The sequence below is a fragment of the Anser anser genome (genome assembly GCF_964211835.1).
Source record: "Anser anser genome assembly, chromosome: 2".
Classification (NCBI taxonomy): domain Eukaryota; kingdom Metazoa; phylum Chordata; class Aves; order Anseriformes; family Anatidae; genus Anser; species Anser anser.
In genome coordinates this window covers 143,829,237-143,848,694 of record NC_139721.1, presented here as the reverse complement: position 1 = coordinate 143,848,694, position 19,458 = coordinate 143,829,237, and the positions used below count along the sequence as shown (strand labels likewise).

General features: G+C 36.6%; 1 protein-coding gene across 10 annotated transcripts in view; it reads right to left on the bottom strand.

Moving 5' to 3' along the window:
- ARMC3 (armadillo repeat containing 3) overlaps positions 1–19,458 on the bottom strand; it is a 63,575-nt gene that overhangs the window by 42,522 nt on the left and 1,595 nt on the right. For 5 of the 10 annotated variants that reach the window (XM_083827600.1, XM_083827608.1, XM_083827605.1 and 2 more), the window contains exons 2-4: positions 15,280–15,323; positions 11,200–11,248; positions 1,637–1,754 (exon numbers count right to left, since the gene is read on the bottom strand). In XM_083827600.1, the coding sequence (XP_083683726.1) occupies positions 1,637–1,754; positions 11,200–11,247 (166 nt within the window). In that variant the 5' untranslated portion in view covers position 11,248; positions 15,280–15,323. Of the gene's footprint in view, positions 1–1,636; positions 1,755–11,199; positions 11,249–14,152; positions 14,326–15,279; positions 15,324–15,783; positions 16,064–19,458 lie in introns of all 10 variants that reach the window. The other 5 variants (XM_083827607.1, XM_083827606.1, XM_083827601.1 and 2 more) reach the window with 3 other exon arrangements.

Below are 19,458 nucleotides of genomic sequence, written 5' to 3'. Positions count from 1 at the left end.
TCATTTATTAGAGACTACCACAATAGTACAAAGGATAGCTTCCTATTTGGTTAAGTACAGGTGACTGATATTGTTATGAACCTCATTTTATTTTCCTGTTTTCTTGCATCCTAAATTTACTTTCCTAAAGCAACTACCAGGATTTGGCTCATTAAATCTAACCTGAGATTTTTACCAACAGGCATGTTTTGTATGATTACAGCCTTCTGTTCCCTGCTCAAAAAAACAAAACAAAACAAAACAACAACAAACCCTACTCCTATTTTCAGTTCCCACACTACTTTTGTAATTAATTTTACAATGAACTGTGGGAAAAGCTGCCTATCCTTCCTGGCTACAAGACAGCAGTGTGAGAAGAAACTGGAGAACTGTGCTCATTCTCAAGCCAAAACACAATTAAAACACAAGAACTAACTTTTATTGAGGGATGGAACTTAAATTACTAACATGATTTAAGAAATAAACTAATTTCAATGTGAAAACAACCCTTCTTTTTTGCCACATTGGAAAATTATGGTCAAGTCTTCACAAAGAATACAATAATTTCTACATGAACAATTGAAATGACTGTTCATTTAGAAGACACAGAAAAATTAAATTTCCATCCTCTTGCAGCATACCATAGGTTACTGTGGACAGCAGGGAAGAAGCCAGCAAGCGTTTATGGTACGCAGTTCGTAGCTGCTTCCCAACATTTCAAATTCTCTCTTTACATACTAAAAATTTGGTTGCATGTCCTCAGCCAAGTTTGCCACTGTCGGCTGAATGTAAACATCTTCCAAAATCTAGGGATTCCTAACCAACTGTCAGAGCCTTCAGATTTCCTCTCATAAATTCAGCTGTGTTGATAATTGCCATCACCACAATAATCAGCATATGAATACATTTTTTAAGAAAATAAAATAAATGGAAACTTATATATAAAGAAGATTAACTATACCAAAAATTCTACCAATGTATACCGATTTGAGTGGCTGGCATTGCATGAGTAGGCAACTTCGGAAATGATGAACAAGTAGGAAACTCAGCAAATTATGTGCTACATCATTTTGAACCTTTCTTAAACAGTTGTCTACTGGGCACCCAGAATATGATGCTTGGTTATATATAATGCAAGGACCTTTGGAACATGTGGAATCTTGGAGGCTTGTTAGATTCCCAATACATACAGAAATAAGCTTGATAAAGGAGGCTGAGAGATCTCCAGTAAATCATCTGTCCCAGTACTGTCATATGGATATATGCAAAAGTAACAGAAGCAGGCTAAAAAGTAATTTTCATTCACAGTAGACAGCTCACTGAGATATAAGAGCCTTGAAACAAGGAATCTTTTCCCAGATGCACGTCTGTTGCTCCTAACGAAACAGGTACGGGTTATATCTAAACCAAGCTCTATTGAAAAGATAATATAATTTTCTACAATAAAATGCTAAAAATCTACATGTAAATCAAAGGAGTTTTTTATAACTTCAAATACAGGAGTGACAGATATTTCAGGAAAAAAAAACACAACACAAAATCTTGACAGAGGTTTTTTTAAATGAAATGAAGACTTTATTGCTAGGAAACTAAAAAATTCTGAACGACTATCAAAACATAAGCAAGTCAAAGGAAAGCTTATTGCAAAAGGACTAACCTTTTGATGCAAATTTATATATAGCATCACATGCTTTGGCCAAAACTTCCTCTTCAGGTGAACTAAGCATTAGCACGACCGTTGCTGCTGTTTTGCTTTCAATCAATAGAGGATCAAACTAGGAAAAAAAAAAAAAAAAAAGGAAGAAAAGCTTATTTATACTGAGCCTTACTGTGCGCTGCAATAGACTCCCATACTACATTTAAAAAAACAAAAAACAAAAAAAAACCACAAATTTGAGATCTACAATGAATTAGAAATATTAACAAGTTGTTATTTACTTGAAGAAATTCAGTTTTCAATAACAATTTGAGATGTTGAAAAGTAAGAAAGAATAATTGACTTAATACAATCATGATTTCATCTAGTATGAAGATTTTGGAAAAAACTTGACAGTTCACTGTACATCCAGGAAGTTTTGAAGGCAACAGACTATTTAACTCTGTTACACGTGAAAGAGCATCCTGCAGCTTCCGAATCAAACATGGGATGAGATATTTTATGAGCTGCTGTGCACAGAAACTATGAACTTGTATGTTGTATAAGGAATAGGATTTGGTTATTCCGTGGCACTACCATTTGATGGGATTTTTAAAAAATAAATGACCCTTCCTTTGCCTTCAGCAACTCAGTTCACTTGTCAAACACTAGTTTATCACGATCCTGTATACTAGCTGAAGTATTTCTATGATAATCCATGCTCAGTGAGCTAGAAATGATGCAGTGTTCATTTCCATTTCTGATCTCTCTCATACAAAAAAAAAAAATCCAACAAATCTGTCTGCTTTCACCTTCTTGATAGACTTTAGGAATAACATCTCTTGAGAAAAGGAACTCTTCTGAAAAAGCTTTTTGTTCTTTAGCACAACTCAAGCATTTCCAAGAAATTTACCCATTAAAAAGTTTTAAGCTAATTTGGATTTAAAATACAGATTTATATATGCAAAAACTCTCATATGTCCCAATGCTTTAGACCTATAGAATATCTGTTTTGCATACAGAAGCTACTAGATACTGGAGTGCAGAATCACTCAATATCAGTGTATCTATCTTTAAAATACAGCTCATCAATCATTTAGGATAGCAATATACTATTACAATGTATATTTATGTTGTGTGTATCTTAAAATGTCTATAATTTGTTTTACTTCATTTTAAAACATTTTAATAGCTACATTAGAAGCACATGTTGCTGAATATCAAGGGCATGGATATATATACATGTCACTTGTCAATCAAGGAAATTGTTTGGAGCAAATCTTCAACAAAGTTATGAGTGTGCTAGAAGGAAAATGAAGAAAAATGAAGGTTTTTTTCAGCTCACCCAGACTTGTTCCGAAATAAGGCAAAATATGATATGGACTTCTAAATCCTTATTTTTGGTAGGTTCTTAAATCCAAATATTTTCATCCTCTTCTACAAGGCACATCACACAAATTAAGTCTGCAAGATCAAGATCCAGGTTTCCCTAACAGCTCAGAGGTTGCTTGGCTAATGTGTTTAACTGCTCTCCCTACCTTCAAGCAGGTCTGAAAACCTGAAGACCTGTCCAACTTCATGCTTGTTGAGACAAGCTGGAGGCAAGGGACAACTTGTGGAACAAAGCTCCTTTTCTATAATCATCTTATTGCACCAGAAGTCATTGTACTCAGTAATGACTTGGCAACAAGATTTAAACCAAACAGTGGCACGGTGGTCCAAGTTACATCTTAATGATGGGCCTAAAACAAAGGAATGTATTTGGGAATCTTCTTTTTACATTGTAAGGAGGCAAAAAGTTCGGGTTATTCCAACAACTTTCTTTACTGATTCACCCTAGCCATATGAGAGGCATATAGGAGAATTAACAGATGCCTGGAACTCCCTTCAGCCAGCCTCACACATCTCTACTTCTGCACACGTGTTCCTTGGAGGAAGAGAACATGATCCTTCAGGTAAGCACTAGGATGTAAGCAGAGACATAACACTTTTCTGGGAAAAAAGGTGTTTGAGTCCATTCTAGCCTATTACTGAACCCACTCCTTTGAAACAATGACAAATAGAAGAGATGTTATTCAAAATACATATTTGTACTTCAGCTTGTAAACAGGTCATGATGCTTCAGGTAACAAGTTCAGATTCTTACATACTGTAAATTTAAATGATTACCATTAGTATTATATGAATACTAACAGATGTGGCAGAGTCATTAACCAAACCCAGATGTACACATGCTACCTTCCAAATCTTTTGCAAATTGAGGACTTTTAGTATATAGCACACAGCAAGATAGATAAAAAAAAAATAAAAGACTTTGGCAGGGAGAAAAGGAAACCATTTATGACCGACCGTTCCTTATGGGCTGCAGCCAGCATGCACCTCCCTTCGTGAGCAGGTAGCTCTGCTCTTCTGTACAAAAGGGGGAAAATTGTGTCGACACATCTAGATTGAAATTGTGCATTTAGATTTTTCATTAGTAGAGAAAATTTGGATGATGTCTAAACTCTTACTGCTTTATCAGTATGGGTACACTCTACCTGTAAATTGCAGCTCACATGGATATTGTTAAACCTGTGGAACAGAACTTCCTTCTGACACAAGAAAACAGCTAAAAGAGACCAAACAGATGATAACCCTTTGATGCTAAAGTCATGTTTGTTCAGCTTGGCTGATTACTCCTCTATGACCAACAAAGATACATTGTCAATAATCCTTATGTAGGTATGGAATATAAGCTTGTTAGAGCACTTTTTTATTCTAGTGAAAGGTTTTTCCTGACTACAATTTTCCGTTTCCTTGCAGCTGCTCCACAGGGGTACACCTCTGGTACAGCCCACCTCGTGTTCTGAAGCAATGACCTGGACATCCACAAAAGACCCTGCAGCAGATCAGAACACTTTCCACACCTCCTATGTCCTCCTTCCACACAACCCTGAAAATGTTCTTTATCCCTATTGGCTGTAGGGCTCCATCAATAATACATTCTGCTATAAGGTAAAAATATAAATAATAAAAGAATAAATTACAATCTACATTTTCTCTACAGCAATTCAAAATGGATTCCTAATAGCTGTCCCAAGCAATTGCAGACATTTTAATTACATTAGGCTTTGAATGAAAGGTGATATATAGAGAGGCAGAGTCAAATCCAACCCTGTAGAAACTTCATTGGCATCTGCAGGGCTGAGTCTGGCCAAACACGTGGCAATGGGATGAAACAGTAATTTTTAGTAAAGGACGTTAGTGCTTCAGAGAAACATAAATCAAACACGGAGATTGATCTCAGATAAAGGTTAATAAGAAATGAAATATGAAATAAGAGTTTTAAACCTCAGTTATTTATTTACATTGATCTAATAACAAAAATGCTATTATGTTGCTCCATTTTCTTTGCCTCTCATGTTCACAGGTAATTGTATAAACTACAATTCACTGATAATTCCTAGACTTTAATCACAAGTTAGCTTATGAGCAGAGTGAAATTGGTCTAATCTCTACCCATTTCTATACATACTTGATTTACTACTACTCTGTGAAATATGCAACAGGCACCTTCCTGTTCGAATCACTTTTGGCTGAAAACACAATAAGAAGAGTCACCAATATTTATATACATTTAAGAAGTCAGCAGCCTGAGCAGGCCAGTGATTTGCTGGAAGTAACATTCTCAGTCAAAAACATCATAGAAATGGATGTGACCTTTCCTTATCATAATGGCAGCATAGCTAGAGTTCCCTTTTTTGCTATCACAACTTGCTCCTAAATCTTCATACATCATTGCAGGCTCTTTCTTGAATGACACATACAGGACAACCTAAATGCTAGAACAATATGCCTGAAGTGACATATGACATTGAATTAAATAAACACACGTATCTGGATTATAAGCAACAACATTCCCAGCACTTGATTTGTACTGAGAAAAAAGCAAATGAAAGGGAGAAAAAAATGCTGTAATTCAAAAACTGTAGCTCTGATCATGGTGTTTGTGTGCATTTGACTTTGAAGCCATTAGAAATTGCAGAGTGGTTTTTTTCCTTCCATCAACTTCACTCAGTTGAAATGCTAAATTGAAGGCAATATAATATTTGTTTTCAGTCAGACTAAAGGTCCATCTAGCCCAGCATCCTGTCTCTGAGACAGGCTTATAACACATGGGCAAGCAGACTATTAAACTTTACTTACATTCCCCCCCAGATTCCAGCACTCTGTAATCTAGAGAGAGCTGGTGAGCTAGTGATTTTATCTATCTGTGTCCAAAAAGTCAAAGAAAAATTTTCCACCAGTTTATCTGGTAAATTGTTTTGAAGCCATTTGTATTTAGGCCACCCTTAATACTCTGAGACACAAGTATCAGAGTTTAAGTCTTAGACAAATAGTTGTGCCTTTTCTTTGTTTTAAAAATATCATCTGACAGCTTTATTTGTCCTCCACAATTCATTCACTGTGGAGGAACAATGAAATGAATAACACCCCTCTCTGTATGTTCACATTTTTGTAAGCATCTATGATATTCATCTTTAGAGTCATTTCCTTTTAGGAATGAAGAAACCTACTCTCTTTGATCTTTCCTGATACAGAAGTCACTCTGATTATTCTTGTCGTCTTTTTCAGTACTTTTAGAGTTCAACTGTACCTTTCTTGATATGGAAAAATCAGAACTGTTAATGGCACTCAACATACACAGGTATCATGCATTTGTTAGTCATATGGTGTTTTGCCTTTTATTTTCTGTAATTTGAAATACCGTATTTATTCATTTTTCACCTACTTAGTACTGGCTGCCATTTTCATGAAAGAATCCATGTGAATGCTGAGAGGCTGGATGGCACAGATTGCAGAACAAAACCCGATGACAGTCCACTGGCAACTTCTTTCATTAAGAAACCAGAACAGTGTTTTGTTTTCTAACCTTAGCTTTCTATTTTGTTAACCAGATGTTGTAGCCAGGGAAGGACTTTCTTTTTACCTGTCAGTGTTTATGTGAATAAAAAAATCTAAATAACTGTGTCAACCAGACCACCATGATCCACTTGCACACTGACTCCTCCCTCTACAGAATTCAAATAGATTTCTGAGACAAAGCTTTCCTCTACACAAGCAATATGGGTTCCCATTACTATCATATTTACCCATGCAACTATATAGATATATATATATAATTTTTTTCTGAGGGGGGGGGCAATCTGTTCTACTAACTAACCCTGTGTGGTAGACAAACTTTCTGCCCTGTAATTACTAATGTATTTCTTTCTGAAAATGAATTTTCCTGCTCTCCACTCCTCTAGTACAAAGGGTACACATTAAATACCATAAGAAAGAGGACCTCAATTTCATATTCTAGTCATTTTACAGTTAGAACAATTCATTCACATTAATTTCAGTTATTTGCTGCACAGCTTTTTTTTCTTGACAAAGAATTACTTTTTCTTTTTGTTTATGACTTTAATCACCCAGTAGTCCCCCTCTAAGAAGCTTCTTGCGATTTTGGAAAAGCTTTACTGCGAGGTTTTGTATGGATCTCTCCCAAAATATTTTGGTGCATCGTGTCATTGTGCTTTTGCTTTTCATTTGTGAGCTTAAGTTTCTTCTGTTTTGCTTTCCCATTTAGATGCAAATCCCACTTTTTGAAGGATGTATCTATCTCCTATTATTCTATTGTTTAATCATTCTATTGTTTTTTTAAAGATCCTTTAAAAGCCCCTTCTGAACTAAATGACTAAAGGTCTGCTTTATCCTTACAGCTTTCACAGACTCTTTAGAAGAATTACTAATATCTTTCATAATCCTCAATCCCTTATCTTTTGCCTAGAAAAAAATGGAGTTAACATATACCTGCTCATGCTATCTATTTCACTTCTGTCCAAGTATAATCTCCAATACTAACGATACAAAACTGACATATTCCATTGAATCATTGAATAGTTGACAACGACATGCACCTCTGGAGATCATCTAGCTCAAAGCAGGGTCAACTAGAGCTCAGGACTAGGCACAGTCTGATTTTGAATACCTCCATGGATGAAGACTCCATTCACAACCTCGCTGGGGAACCCATGTTCCATCATCTGTCAGCAAAAGAATTTTTTTTTCTCCACTTATGTTTAAATGGAACCTCCTGTGTTGCGGTTTGTACCTCTTGCCTCTCATATGTTCATTGGGCACCACTGAGAAGTCTGGCTCTGACTTCTTCACTCTCTCCCACCAGGTATTTGTACACATTGACAAGACCCCTCCGAGCCTTCTCTCAGGAGTGAACAGACTCTTCAGCTCTCAGCCTCTCCTCACATGACAAATGTTCTAAGTCTTTTGGCATCTTTGTGGCCCTTTGCCAGACTCACTCCAGCGAGTCCACGTCTCTCTTCTTCTGGGGAACCCAGAATTGGACATCGCACTCCAGATTTGGTCTCACCAAAGTTGAGTGAAAGACTTTAGTCATCTCACTGAAACTGCTGTGGCAACACTGTTTAATGTGCCCTGGGATGTTGTTGGCCTCCTTTGCCACAAGTGGACACTGCTAGTGCATATTCAACTTACTGTACACTCAGACCACCAGGTCATTTCTTGCAAAGCTGCTTTCTGGCTGGTCATCAACCAGTCTGTACTGGTTATTACTCACCCAGGTGCAGGACTTTGCACTTCCCCTTAATGAACTTATCGAAATTCATATTTTCTCCATTTCCCTAGTCTGTCAAAGTCCCTTTGAATGGCAGCACAACCATTCGGTGTAACAACCACTCCTTGCAATTTCGTACCGTCTGTGAACTTGCTGAGGATGCACTCTGTCCCATCAGTCAGGTCACTAATGAAGAGGTTAACCCCTGGGCACAATAGTAGTGACTGGCCTCCAGCTGGGCTTCATGCTGCTGATCACAACTCTTTGAGCCCAGCAGCTCAGCTCGTTTTCAATTCACCTCGTTGTCTATTTATCTTATCCATACTTCATCCGTTTGTCTATCAGGATGTAATGAAAGACAGTGTTGAAAGCCTTACTGAAGTCAAATTAATATTTAGGTTGCTTATCGATTGCTCAAAAGAAGGTGTTTCTGTGGAGTCTGAATTTCAGGAGTTGACAGTGCCACTTCTGTTCCTCGGAACTTTCACTTGTAACATGACTGTTGTGAGTGAAGCCATTTTCAAAAATACTCAGGGACTACGGCTTTCTTTCATGCATAATGACTCAGTACTTTCTCCAGTGGTAACGTTAAGCTTCCCTTCTAATGCCTGTGTCCTAACTGATGACCAAACAGTAATATTGTCCAGACCAAACTTAGGGAAGATATCATACGAAAAGTTCCTATTGACCTATGTCAAAGCTAACATACTTTATCTGCCTGAAATATACTCTTAAGGTAATCCATATAGAGAAAGAAACTCAAATGAGTATTTTTTTTCTGGAGAAGACCAGCCCTCAGAACATATAATAGTTAAAAATTAAATAAATAATGGACGTTGGTGAAAACAGGGTCCTCAGGAATACTCTCTGAAGCATATAAACTGTGGCTGGTCTAGGATATGTGTTTTCCACCTGTTCCTAGAAAACTATAAAAAAACAGTGGTCATCTGCACTATCATATATTCTCAGAGAATTCCACATGCACAAAAGCCCTCTTATATGAATCTGTCCACATTATCTCAAGGCTTCTTTTCTTGGACTTGACATTTTCATAAGCAGCTTATCAATCAGAAGATAAAAGCTAATATATCAGGTATTTTGTCTGCATCTCATTTCCTGCCATCTGAAATATCCAGGTGAAATTTAAAGGTTTGAAAATTGATTTTACATGATCAGTGTTAACAATATTCTCACAGCTAGAAGATTTTCTTGGTTGATAGTAAGAACTAATCAAGGATCTATTTTCATATTTAATACTGTTTTGCTATGCAACATTCCGTTATTTTTTCCTGATAGGGCTGCTAGAAGAGATATGCTAGCCTGAAGTACAATAAGGGTAAGTGTCTAAGCCAAAAACCGCAGATGCCATCTGGAGTTCACTCTTTCCAATGTTTTTGGTTTTAATTATTTTATTAACCTCTTTCATAAGTTTATTTTTTTCAAACGTTGATTATTTTGTCTGACATTATTCACAGTTTATTGTAGTAGGTAGAAGGCTATACTATACTTTTCTCCAGAAACTCAAATGGTGGCTTCTGAATCTAGAAACTGTGATGCTGTTTAAATTGATTTTCTAGATATTTACTAAAATAGTCTCTTATTACTTTGGAGGGGGTTAGCTTATCTGTTTGCCATAAATCTATTATTGTGTCTTTTCATTTTTTTCTTAGATTGCAAAATTTTAATTCTTCAGGTCTGTTTTAGTCTGATTCACATGTACCTTCTTTGTGTCTCCTCCTTGTTGTTTGGGTTATTCCAATTAGAAATGTCTTTATATCGGTTAACTCTCTCATGTTAAAGTTTTATCTCAAGTCTCCTTTTATAATGATTTATTATTGATTGTAGCTTTTCAATTACATTTGTAATATTCACCTTTCCAAAGAACAGTTGTGCAAGAAGTGACAACTGCTAAGCCTCAGTGACATCATGGCGTTGGGTATGTGAGTTCAGCCATAATGACTTCTGTCATTGTCTTCGTTAAAATTATTTATGTTTATCTAAAATAATGAAATCATGATGTAAATTTTGCTGATCGACTTTTCTATGACCTTTGAAAAAGATCTTGCAGTACCGTTGCTCTTAACAGACATAAAACCTTTTAAAAAAAACCAACATAGTAAACTTTGAATTTAATTTTGTGTTCTTTCTGGGATTAGCTGAGGTCCCAATTCTTCATTAACTTACTCATTATCTGTTGCAGAATTTGTATTATACTTTGTTTAGCGTTTCAGTCTTATTTCTTCTACTTCTTTCTGAATAAACCAGTAGGATTTTAAACCTGTATCTTGAACCTTTTTTTTTTTTACAGAAAATCTCAAAAAGTGTGTATAAGCTACTGTCAGACTTATAAACTCCACTTATTTATTTATTTATTTTCAAGAGTTGAATACTCTTGGCTCAAAAGAGCTAATTATTCCATATTTGGCTTCAGCTGTAGTACTTCTCACTGTTGCACTTCCAATGATACCAGAAAAACTTAAACTGCTGCTAGAGACTGTATATCTTTGCAAAAGATCTAGAACACATAGTACTGTAATTCAAAATATCTGTAAAACTTTTGTATTCAGTAAAAAACTCCACAGATTCATCTAGGCTTTTAACTCTTTCATCCTAGGCAATGTCTCCACAGTTCAAAAGAGGGGCAGATTTCAGGTCTCTGCTGCTTTGTCCTTTGATTTTTACAAATGGAAAGCTAATATAGCTCTTCAAACAAAAAGAAGCCTGGATTGTTTCATACATTACTACTTGCGCAGCTTGCCAAAGACAACAATCTTCACAAAGAACTACACATGCCCAGTCACTCTGGTTTGTATGCTGTCCAAAAAAAGCAGAAACAGAATCATCTTTAAAAGACATTTTTAGAATAATGTGTGTGAGTTCCATAGTAAGGAACTATGTAAGGATGGTAGAGCTGGGTCTATAATTGTGTAATGTTTATTTTATAGCACATAGCAGTTTATAAACTTACCACATCCTTGGGTGGAGGCTCTACTTCCTTCTTCACTTTTTTACCCATTCTGAAAATAAAAACAAAAAATAAAAGCAGACAAACAAACTCCCTTCTATGTCTTAAGAATCAGCTTACCAGTGATTTAGGAAAGCTTTTAGGACAGATGTTAGCATTCATTTGATGCATCTAATCAATTTGAGGAATTCTTTGACATCATAATTCCTACGCACGAAGACATCCATTTTAAACAGTAAGGTTTCTTTTGTTCCAAAACAACAAGCTTTTTAACACTTGAATGCATTTGGTAAAATACATCCATCAACTAAACATAACTAAGAAGAGAGATGCAAGACATCACAGGCTCAAGCTGTAATGTGGTACAAATACATATGGCATGCACTTTCGTAAGTTAGTTTTGTCTACATCTACAAATTGTACGTGAACATGAAGGTCCTGCTAGGGGACCTATTTCTCCATGTTCATCTATATATGGTGGCAAACATTCTATACAGCTGCAGAACGTACAAATAAGTTCTGCCTTAAAAATGGGGTTCAAATTCAATTCAAATTCTCTGCCCATATTTTACAGAAGACAAAAATCAGGTCTGCAGTTATTGAGAAACAGTTTTGCACAGTAAAAATTTCACTGATTATTTAAAAGTTACATTATTTACACCAAGTCCAACTTCTGTCTTCTGCTTTTCTTTTTTTTTTTGTATTAGCACATGTGCAAGTGAACCTGGAAGACCTTCTCAGCTGCATCTAATAGCAGCTTCTGAAGCATATGGATGTAATAACCCCATGTGGACCTAATTTCACATGGCTTGCAAAACTTCAGCTGAGAGCCTTTCAGTTAAGCTACGGGCAAAAAGTAAAGAACAACATGACCCACTAGCACTAGCTATGCACAGAACATAGACCAAGTTATGCCAAACTTAGGTTTGTTTTAACACTCTGTAAAAGTAAAATGTGCACACAGTACCCCCTAGTAACTCCCTGGTTAGTTCTCAAGGGGAAACCACACCTTCACCCTCAGCCAAGACTACCCTGACAGCTTTCCTGTGGTATATGAGATTATTATCTCTTGCAATACAAGCTGTAGCCTGGCTGATTACAAAACACTGCTATAATTTATTACGTTCACTAAAAATCTGGAGCTTTTCTTGAATCCTCTGAACTTTTTCAGGTATTGTTCCTTTACTAGCCTCCCAAATAAACTACAACACAGCAGTAGCGATACCAGCTGATAAGCACGTCCGAAAATTCTGAAATTTAGAACTGAATTTAGAAATCTGAAATTTAGAACTGAATTTAGAAATCTGAAATTTAGAACTTCATAGGCAGGTCACGAATTATGGCTTTGAGAGGAAGATCCATATAACCAAAGATTCTTCAGCTCCAACCTGCTTTACCCTTGTGCATATATACAGGCACATGTATGAATACACACACTACAATTCAGTGTTTCAAAGAGCACAGCTTTGGTTAGGGACCAATTAACATATAATTGTGCACCACTTTCTTTTAATGTTCACAGATTCAAATAATTATGTGTAGTCCAACACTGTGAATAACTAAAGCTTTTAGTTGTAAATATTTCTTCACACTTATATAAATGTATATAACGTCCAAGAACATTTTCAGGGAACTTGAGTTTTTCTCCATGTTCGGAAACATTTGGTTCCTTGTAAATATTAAAAAAGTGGTATCATCTGCAGCAAAAATCACAGAGAATTAGATAATTACCGTGGATTATGCCCTTCAGTCTGTTTCTTACTGCAATTTTTATTCTGGATTTCAATGCATTCTGCCATCAGATGTTGGTGTTAGCTTGGTCCCTATAAAGCTCTCTCTATCCTGCCTCGAGTCGGAGAATAACGCTATGATGCACGTGGAACTCTTTGACTTACTGAAAATTAAAAATGTGTCTTCTGGATTCAATTTTTATTATCTCAAACAATCAATGAGTTCAGGTATTGAAAAGCTACTGGCCCATAACTCAACTTCTTACTCAAAACTCCTCTCTCTCCATAACTGTGTATTGTCTTCTTCTAAGTAGACCTACAGAATGTGTATCTTTGATTCTCAGTTTAGTATTCTAAATATTCTGAATTTAGACAAATTTTTAATGGGATTTATATTTTTCAATGTAATTAAATGCTGGGTCTATGCTACCTGAAAATCTTATTTTAAAAACTAAAACTCTATTCACTAGTGATTAAATGTAATTAAATCTTTATGACAAAGAAGATTCTTATTTAAGTGATATTTTCTACTTTGTGTTTTTTAAGTTTCTAGAAGGATCGTAATTCTTCACATATGTCTTGAGATTAAAGGGTTGATTGCTTAAATCACGTAGAGCTAGAGGTAATAAAGGACTTTGACAAAACAGATGTAGCCAATGCATGGTCAAGCAATCTATGAAGTTATCATTCTATGCTACTTCCTGTCCTCCACCTGGAATTTACTGATTTCTGTGGTAGATAAATTAGCCTGTTTTACGCTGCTCCCTCCCAGTTCCAGTGGGGTGATATGATCAGGTGTTGTCCCCCAGCCAGAAGGACAGTTGTTAGGTCTAACTACATCCTCATTCATACATAAACTACAGCCCCCAAAGCTCTCCCTCAGCTGTGGCATTTCCCTCTTTCACCCTGAACTTCATAAGGACCTCCTGGTTTTCTATGGGACCAGAACTACCCCAGCCTGAGCAACCCGTTCCGCTTAAGTTCATTCAGTATCCAGAAACTCTGGGATCAAGCATCGGTACTTAAATTAGTCACTCTCCTTTACAGTCAGTGGAAGTCAACTCAGTATGTTCAACAGTTTTAAGGCAGCTCAACCCAAAGTATGTATCTAAAACTGATCAGGTGAATTGCACCTTGAAAAATGACCATTTTTTCCTCTGGCCAAAACCAGAGTCTAGAGTTGCTAGCTCATACATTGACTAAAATTAGTGACATAAATATATTACCCTGTTTCTCCACATGAATCCACGTGCCAGGCTATGTCTGGCTGATGCTATCACAGCAGACTGAGCATTAGCAGGACTAAGCGCATGACCTAACACAGCCACCTTGTCTTTTTTAAGGGGGCTGAAGGAACAGGCCCATCTCCAGTAACACCTCCGTGACTAGAACATTTTGCCTGTAAATGGAAAATGACTTTAAAGAAGGTCACGAATGTGGACTTTTTAGTTCAAAAGTAGAACTCTCTAACCTTTCGGCTGTTGTATCATGACCTGGCATTATTGCAACTCCAAATAAAATAAGAAAAATGTATTTAGTTTATGAAAGATTTCTTGCAGATGCCTGCCCAGTGGAGCAGATTCTAAGCACTAGATCTGCAGATAATGATGGCCATGATTCCTTTACTTATTTTATCGGTTTGCTCTAGAAACTTCTCTGCAGTGTGAACCAGTTCCTACATTGCAAATCTGAGATAGCCACATATTTCTAGCCAGTATACCAAAATAAATAAATAAATCAGGCTTTCGACCTCACTGGTTAGAAGCTGGGAGACATTAAATATTGTTGCTTTTAACTATAGATGACTAAATGCTTTATTGGTTTAGCCAAGTATTAGTTTTATGTTCTATGACAGCCTACTTTTTTAAATTTAAAAAAAAAAACAAACTATCACCAGATTTTCAACATCTTTTTCGGCAATACACTTGCTCACTAACGAGTGTGCACAGAGTTTATTATTACTATTTTTTAAATATAAGATAATGGCTAGCAAATGAGCATTAATTTTAAAAAAGATAATTAACAAAATATGTATTTTATAATATAAATGAGGAAAGTTTTATGGTGGTTGTACTGGTCAAAATACTGAGATTTTATAAATACTTCCTTTACAGTATGGACTGTATATTGACACTATCAGAGTCCTGTTGCATACACTTAGAGGCCATACTATTTTGTTTTTAATTTATACAATGCATTTACAAAATAACTACCTGTTCCATTTGCATCTTCTGTTTTCTAAACCCTTAAATAACTGACACGATAACCTAAGACCCTGCACATACTGAATGTTAGTGAGACATGAGGTAACGTGCAAGTGTAAGTCAAAGACACAGACAACTGTAGAACTTACCTCTATGTCAAGGACTCAGAAGTCCCTCCCGAGAACAATTATTCCTATGGAAAAGCAGGGCAAAGAAGGATTTAAGAAAGGCTTCTAATAAGTTACTTATTACAAAATCCCCTTTGGGATCTGACAGTATCATGCTGTAAGAAAGTCTGAAGCTGTGTTATTACAACCTGACCATGATCACAGAATCATAGCGCAGCTAAGGTTGGAAGGGACCTCTGGAGGCCATCTGGTCCAACCCCCTGCTAGCAGAGCCACCTACGTCTGGTTGCCTGGGATCATCTCCAGGCAGCTTTTGAAGATCTCCGCAACGTCTCTGCGAAACCTGTGCCAGTGCTCTGTCACTCGCACAGTAAAGAAGTGCTTTCTGACCTCCAGACAGGACCTCCTGTGTTTCAGTTTGTGCCCACTGCCCCTTGTCCCATCACTGGGCACCACTGAAAAGTTCCTGGGTCTGTCTTGTTTGCACCCCCCCCCCTCAGGTATTTATACATGGAGAATCTTTACCGATAAGATCCTTGCTGAGCCTTCTCTTCCATGAAGAGTCCCAGCTCTCTCTGCCTTTCCTCATAGGAGACACACTCCAGTCCCTTCATCATCTTCATGGCCCTACAACACTCGACTCCTTCCAGTATGTCCATGTCTCCCTTGTACTGCCAAGGCCAGAACTGGACACATTACTCCAGGTGTGGTCTCATCGGTGCCAAAGAGAGGAGAAGGACCGCATCCCTCCACCTACTGGCAATACTTGGCATAAAGCAGCCCAGGACAGAGGTAGCCTTCTTTGCTGCAACGACACATTGCTAGCTCATGATTGTCAATTTCCTCCCCAAGAATGATGAACATGCAAGACTCTTTAGAACAACCAAGGGATAATTAACTTATGTCAATTTGTCTAGCCACTGTAAGGGAAGTCTTGCTGTTTTTTCTTGTCTCAGACATTCAAATCTTTTTCTTTGCTAACAGTGGAAACCGCCTACAAACTGGTCCACCTCATTGATTATTTCAATTGATTTCTGTGTGGACATGCTAGATCTGCTGCCTTCCGGTGCAATCAAAAGCAAGATGATAAATTTATAATCACAGCATTAGCAGACAATCTCACTCCTTTCCTGAATCCATGAACTACATACAAACGTCTTCTGTGTTCTAGCTTAAACATCTTCATCTTCCTCATCATTCTCTGCCAACTTTGTCACCATTACATATTGTTATGTAATTATCTTGAAATTTGCATACTTCTTTCTCCCAAATTCTTCTTCTGGCTTCCATCTGTCCTACTCCTACTTCTTCCTACTCCTTAATTATGGACCAAAAGATTCCCCTTTCTCCTTATCCAAACTACCCAGCGTTCTGTTCTTCTATAAAGTCTACAAACATCAATACATTGGGGAAACTTGGCTTCAGAGAAGAAGAGTTAAAGAGAGATACCAGGTCAAATTTAATATTCGGTTCCAGAAGATACATTACATATGAGACCGATTAAGCCAACACCTTTGAATCCACTTGCTGTTTTATCTGTGCCTACACGTATATTAGGCAAGAAATGATTGGGATCAAGAGAAGAATTAGCTACCATGCAACAGATGTTAACTAGGCCAACTTAACTAGAATCTGTTCGTAGATACAAGATAGTATCTTTCATTTTGATTCAGCTGAAAAAAGTCAATCGACCCCAGAAAAAAAAAAAAAAAAAAAGAATAAATACGCTCTGGTCATTCTGAGAGTTCACTTATAGATTCCTTTTTTTTTTTTTTTAATGATCTGTTTCTAAACTATACACAGAGCAAAGGAATCACAAAACAATTAACGTGAGAGATGCAGCGTGGAGTACTCCATAGGCATACCCTTAAACACAAAATGAGTTTGCAGTTAGGTATCAGGTTGACCAAATAGCTGAGAGAAAGAAGGGGGGAGGGAGAGAAGGGAGATTTTAGGTGAGCTAAAGAATAATACAATTACTTATTTAAAACCTCAGAACTTTCAGGATGTAATAGTACTTCTTATTCGCATTTTGGTATCATATTAACATTCAGCTGAGTGTTACTTTCAAAATTCCAAAGGTAGATGCTTAGATTTTGAACATAAGCCAAGATTATCAGATATTTATTTGATTCCATGAAAAGATGTTGTAAAAATATGCAAAATTTGCAATAAAATTTTGATACAATAGTTTCTGGTAGCAGCGCCTCTTTCATGCTGCCCAAGGACCACACTTCACTGTTTTCTGAAGCTGAACTTCTTGGCACACCTAGTAAGAGGTGCACTAACTAAGGAGCATCTCACTCCTTAAACTAAGATTCTAAGCTATAGAGACACACTTTACTTTCCAATTTGTACAGTATGAAAGAAGGTGTATGAACGTTCCTAAAATGAACAGGAATTAACAAACACGACAGCATTCTTTACAAACTACAGAGCAACTGAGAGGCCTCAGCTCAGAAAACCCTCCTCCACTGAATAAGAACAGTCTTCCATGGCAGACTGGTATCCTGCCTCCGGTGATAAGAGACAAATGCTTCTGATAAATGCATGAAACCAATCCCAAAAGTCAGTTTTCCTCCATCTGTTACAGGTTTTTTATTTCCCTGAAGTACAGAGGTTTAGATCTCTTGAAGTTTTTATGTTCTTTCTCACAATAGTAGCTATTTTTACTGTCCACATAAATGCTTAATCCCTTTACTCTTCATTCTATGACACGTTATGGCACAGGTCCAATTGTCAAGTGTACTTTACAAGCAACTAATCCTTAGATTTAAAAAATATGTAAACAGTTTATTCAATTCAATACAACATTCCCTTGTTCTTGTACTACAAATTTAGTTAAAAGATACCCTGACTTGATCCTTTCTACTTTCTTTAATAATTTCCTGTACATTCTGATTTATCACCTTTCTAAATGGTCTTAATTATTTTTTCCATATAGCTTTTCCAGACATATATGTTTCTTGTCTCAGAGCCCCTCTGTGACTGTTAAATCTTTCTCAGATATGAATAACCTAACCCTGAATACCATAATCAGTTCTAGAGCACTACTGATTTATTACAGTGACATTACATCTTTTGGAGGATTAATTTTTAGCCAATTTCTTCAGCGAAGATTTTCACTAAGCCATCCACATATGGTAAACAGGTCATTTCCCCAGTAGGTTACAGTTAACTCAGGTTCACTACTGAAGAGTACAGTGTTCCAAATATTCCCGGGAGCGTAAACTATATTCCATTCACCACCAATTAATTTTATTTATCACGGTCTTACCAGATACACCATGATAGCAGAATCAGGATAGCTCTCAGATGTTTCTAACAATCTTCTTTAGTCTTAATTAATACAAACTATTTCATCTCAGTAGAAAATTCTGATTTCTCTATGTTATTGTTCATTTCCAAATTATAATGAATATATTAAATAACATCAAACCTAGGATCTATCCTTGGAGAATCCAGGCTGTGACAATCCAAATGAAGACGATTTTTAGAAATTATGTGTGTGATTTTAAATGTCTCACTGAGACACAGTGAAAACCCACCTCCCATGAGAAAGAGTCTAAGAAAAATTGGCTTAATCTAAAAAAAACAGAGAGAGAGAGAGAGAGAGAAGTTTTGCAACCTTTTCCTGAAGAATAATAGCAGGACATTTCTCATATAGAATTCAAAGCTGGTCTGCCTTAGGAAGAAGCACATTTTAAAGACAAGTAAAAATTAAAGACGTACTGAAGTTTTTAAGCAGTTATGCCAATGTACGTGTCTCAAAATGAATGCTTCCATCTGCCAGCTTTGTAAGGACATGGGGCTGAACGTGACGTTCTGAATGATCAGATTCATTCCTGCCTGTCACATGCACCACGTCCCATTAATCCCACCAGATAACTCTAATGCTCTACCTTAAAAAAAACACAAAACAGTAGGTATTCTGTTTCCACTCCTCTCACTGAAAAGCTGTTGCATGAGCTGATTGCTCAGACAACCAGAGACCTTTTTTTAATTTTCAGCGTCCATTTATTCATGACCAGTTTATTGTATTCGTATTGTGTTTGAGCTTTTGTCAATTACTTTGTCAATTACTCCTTTACCGGCACATGTCAAAATATATTACTTACACTAAATATTTATACTATTGGAAACACCTCAAGTGTGTCACTATCACATTCATGATTGTTATGGTTACAAGGGTAGACCTAT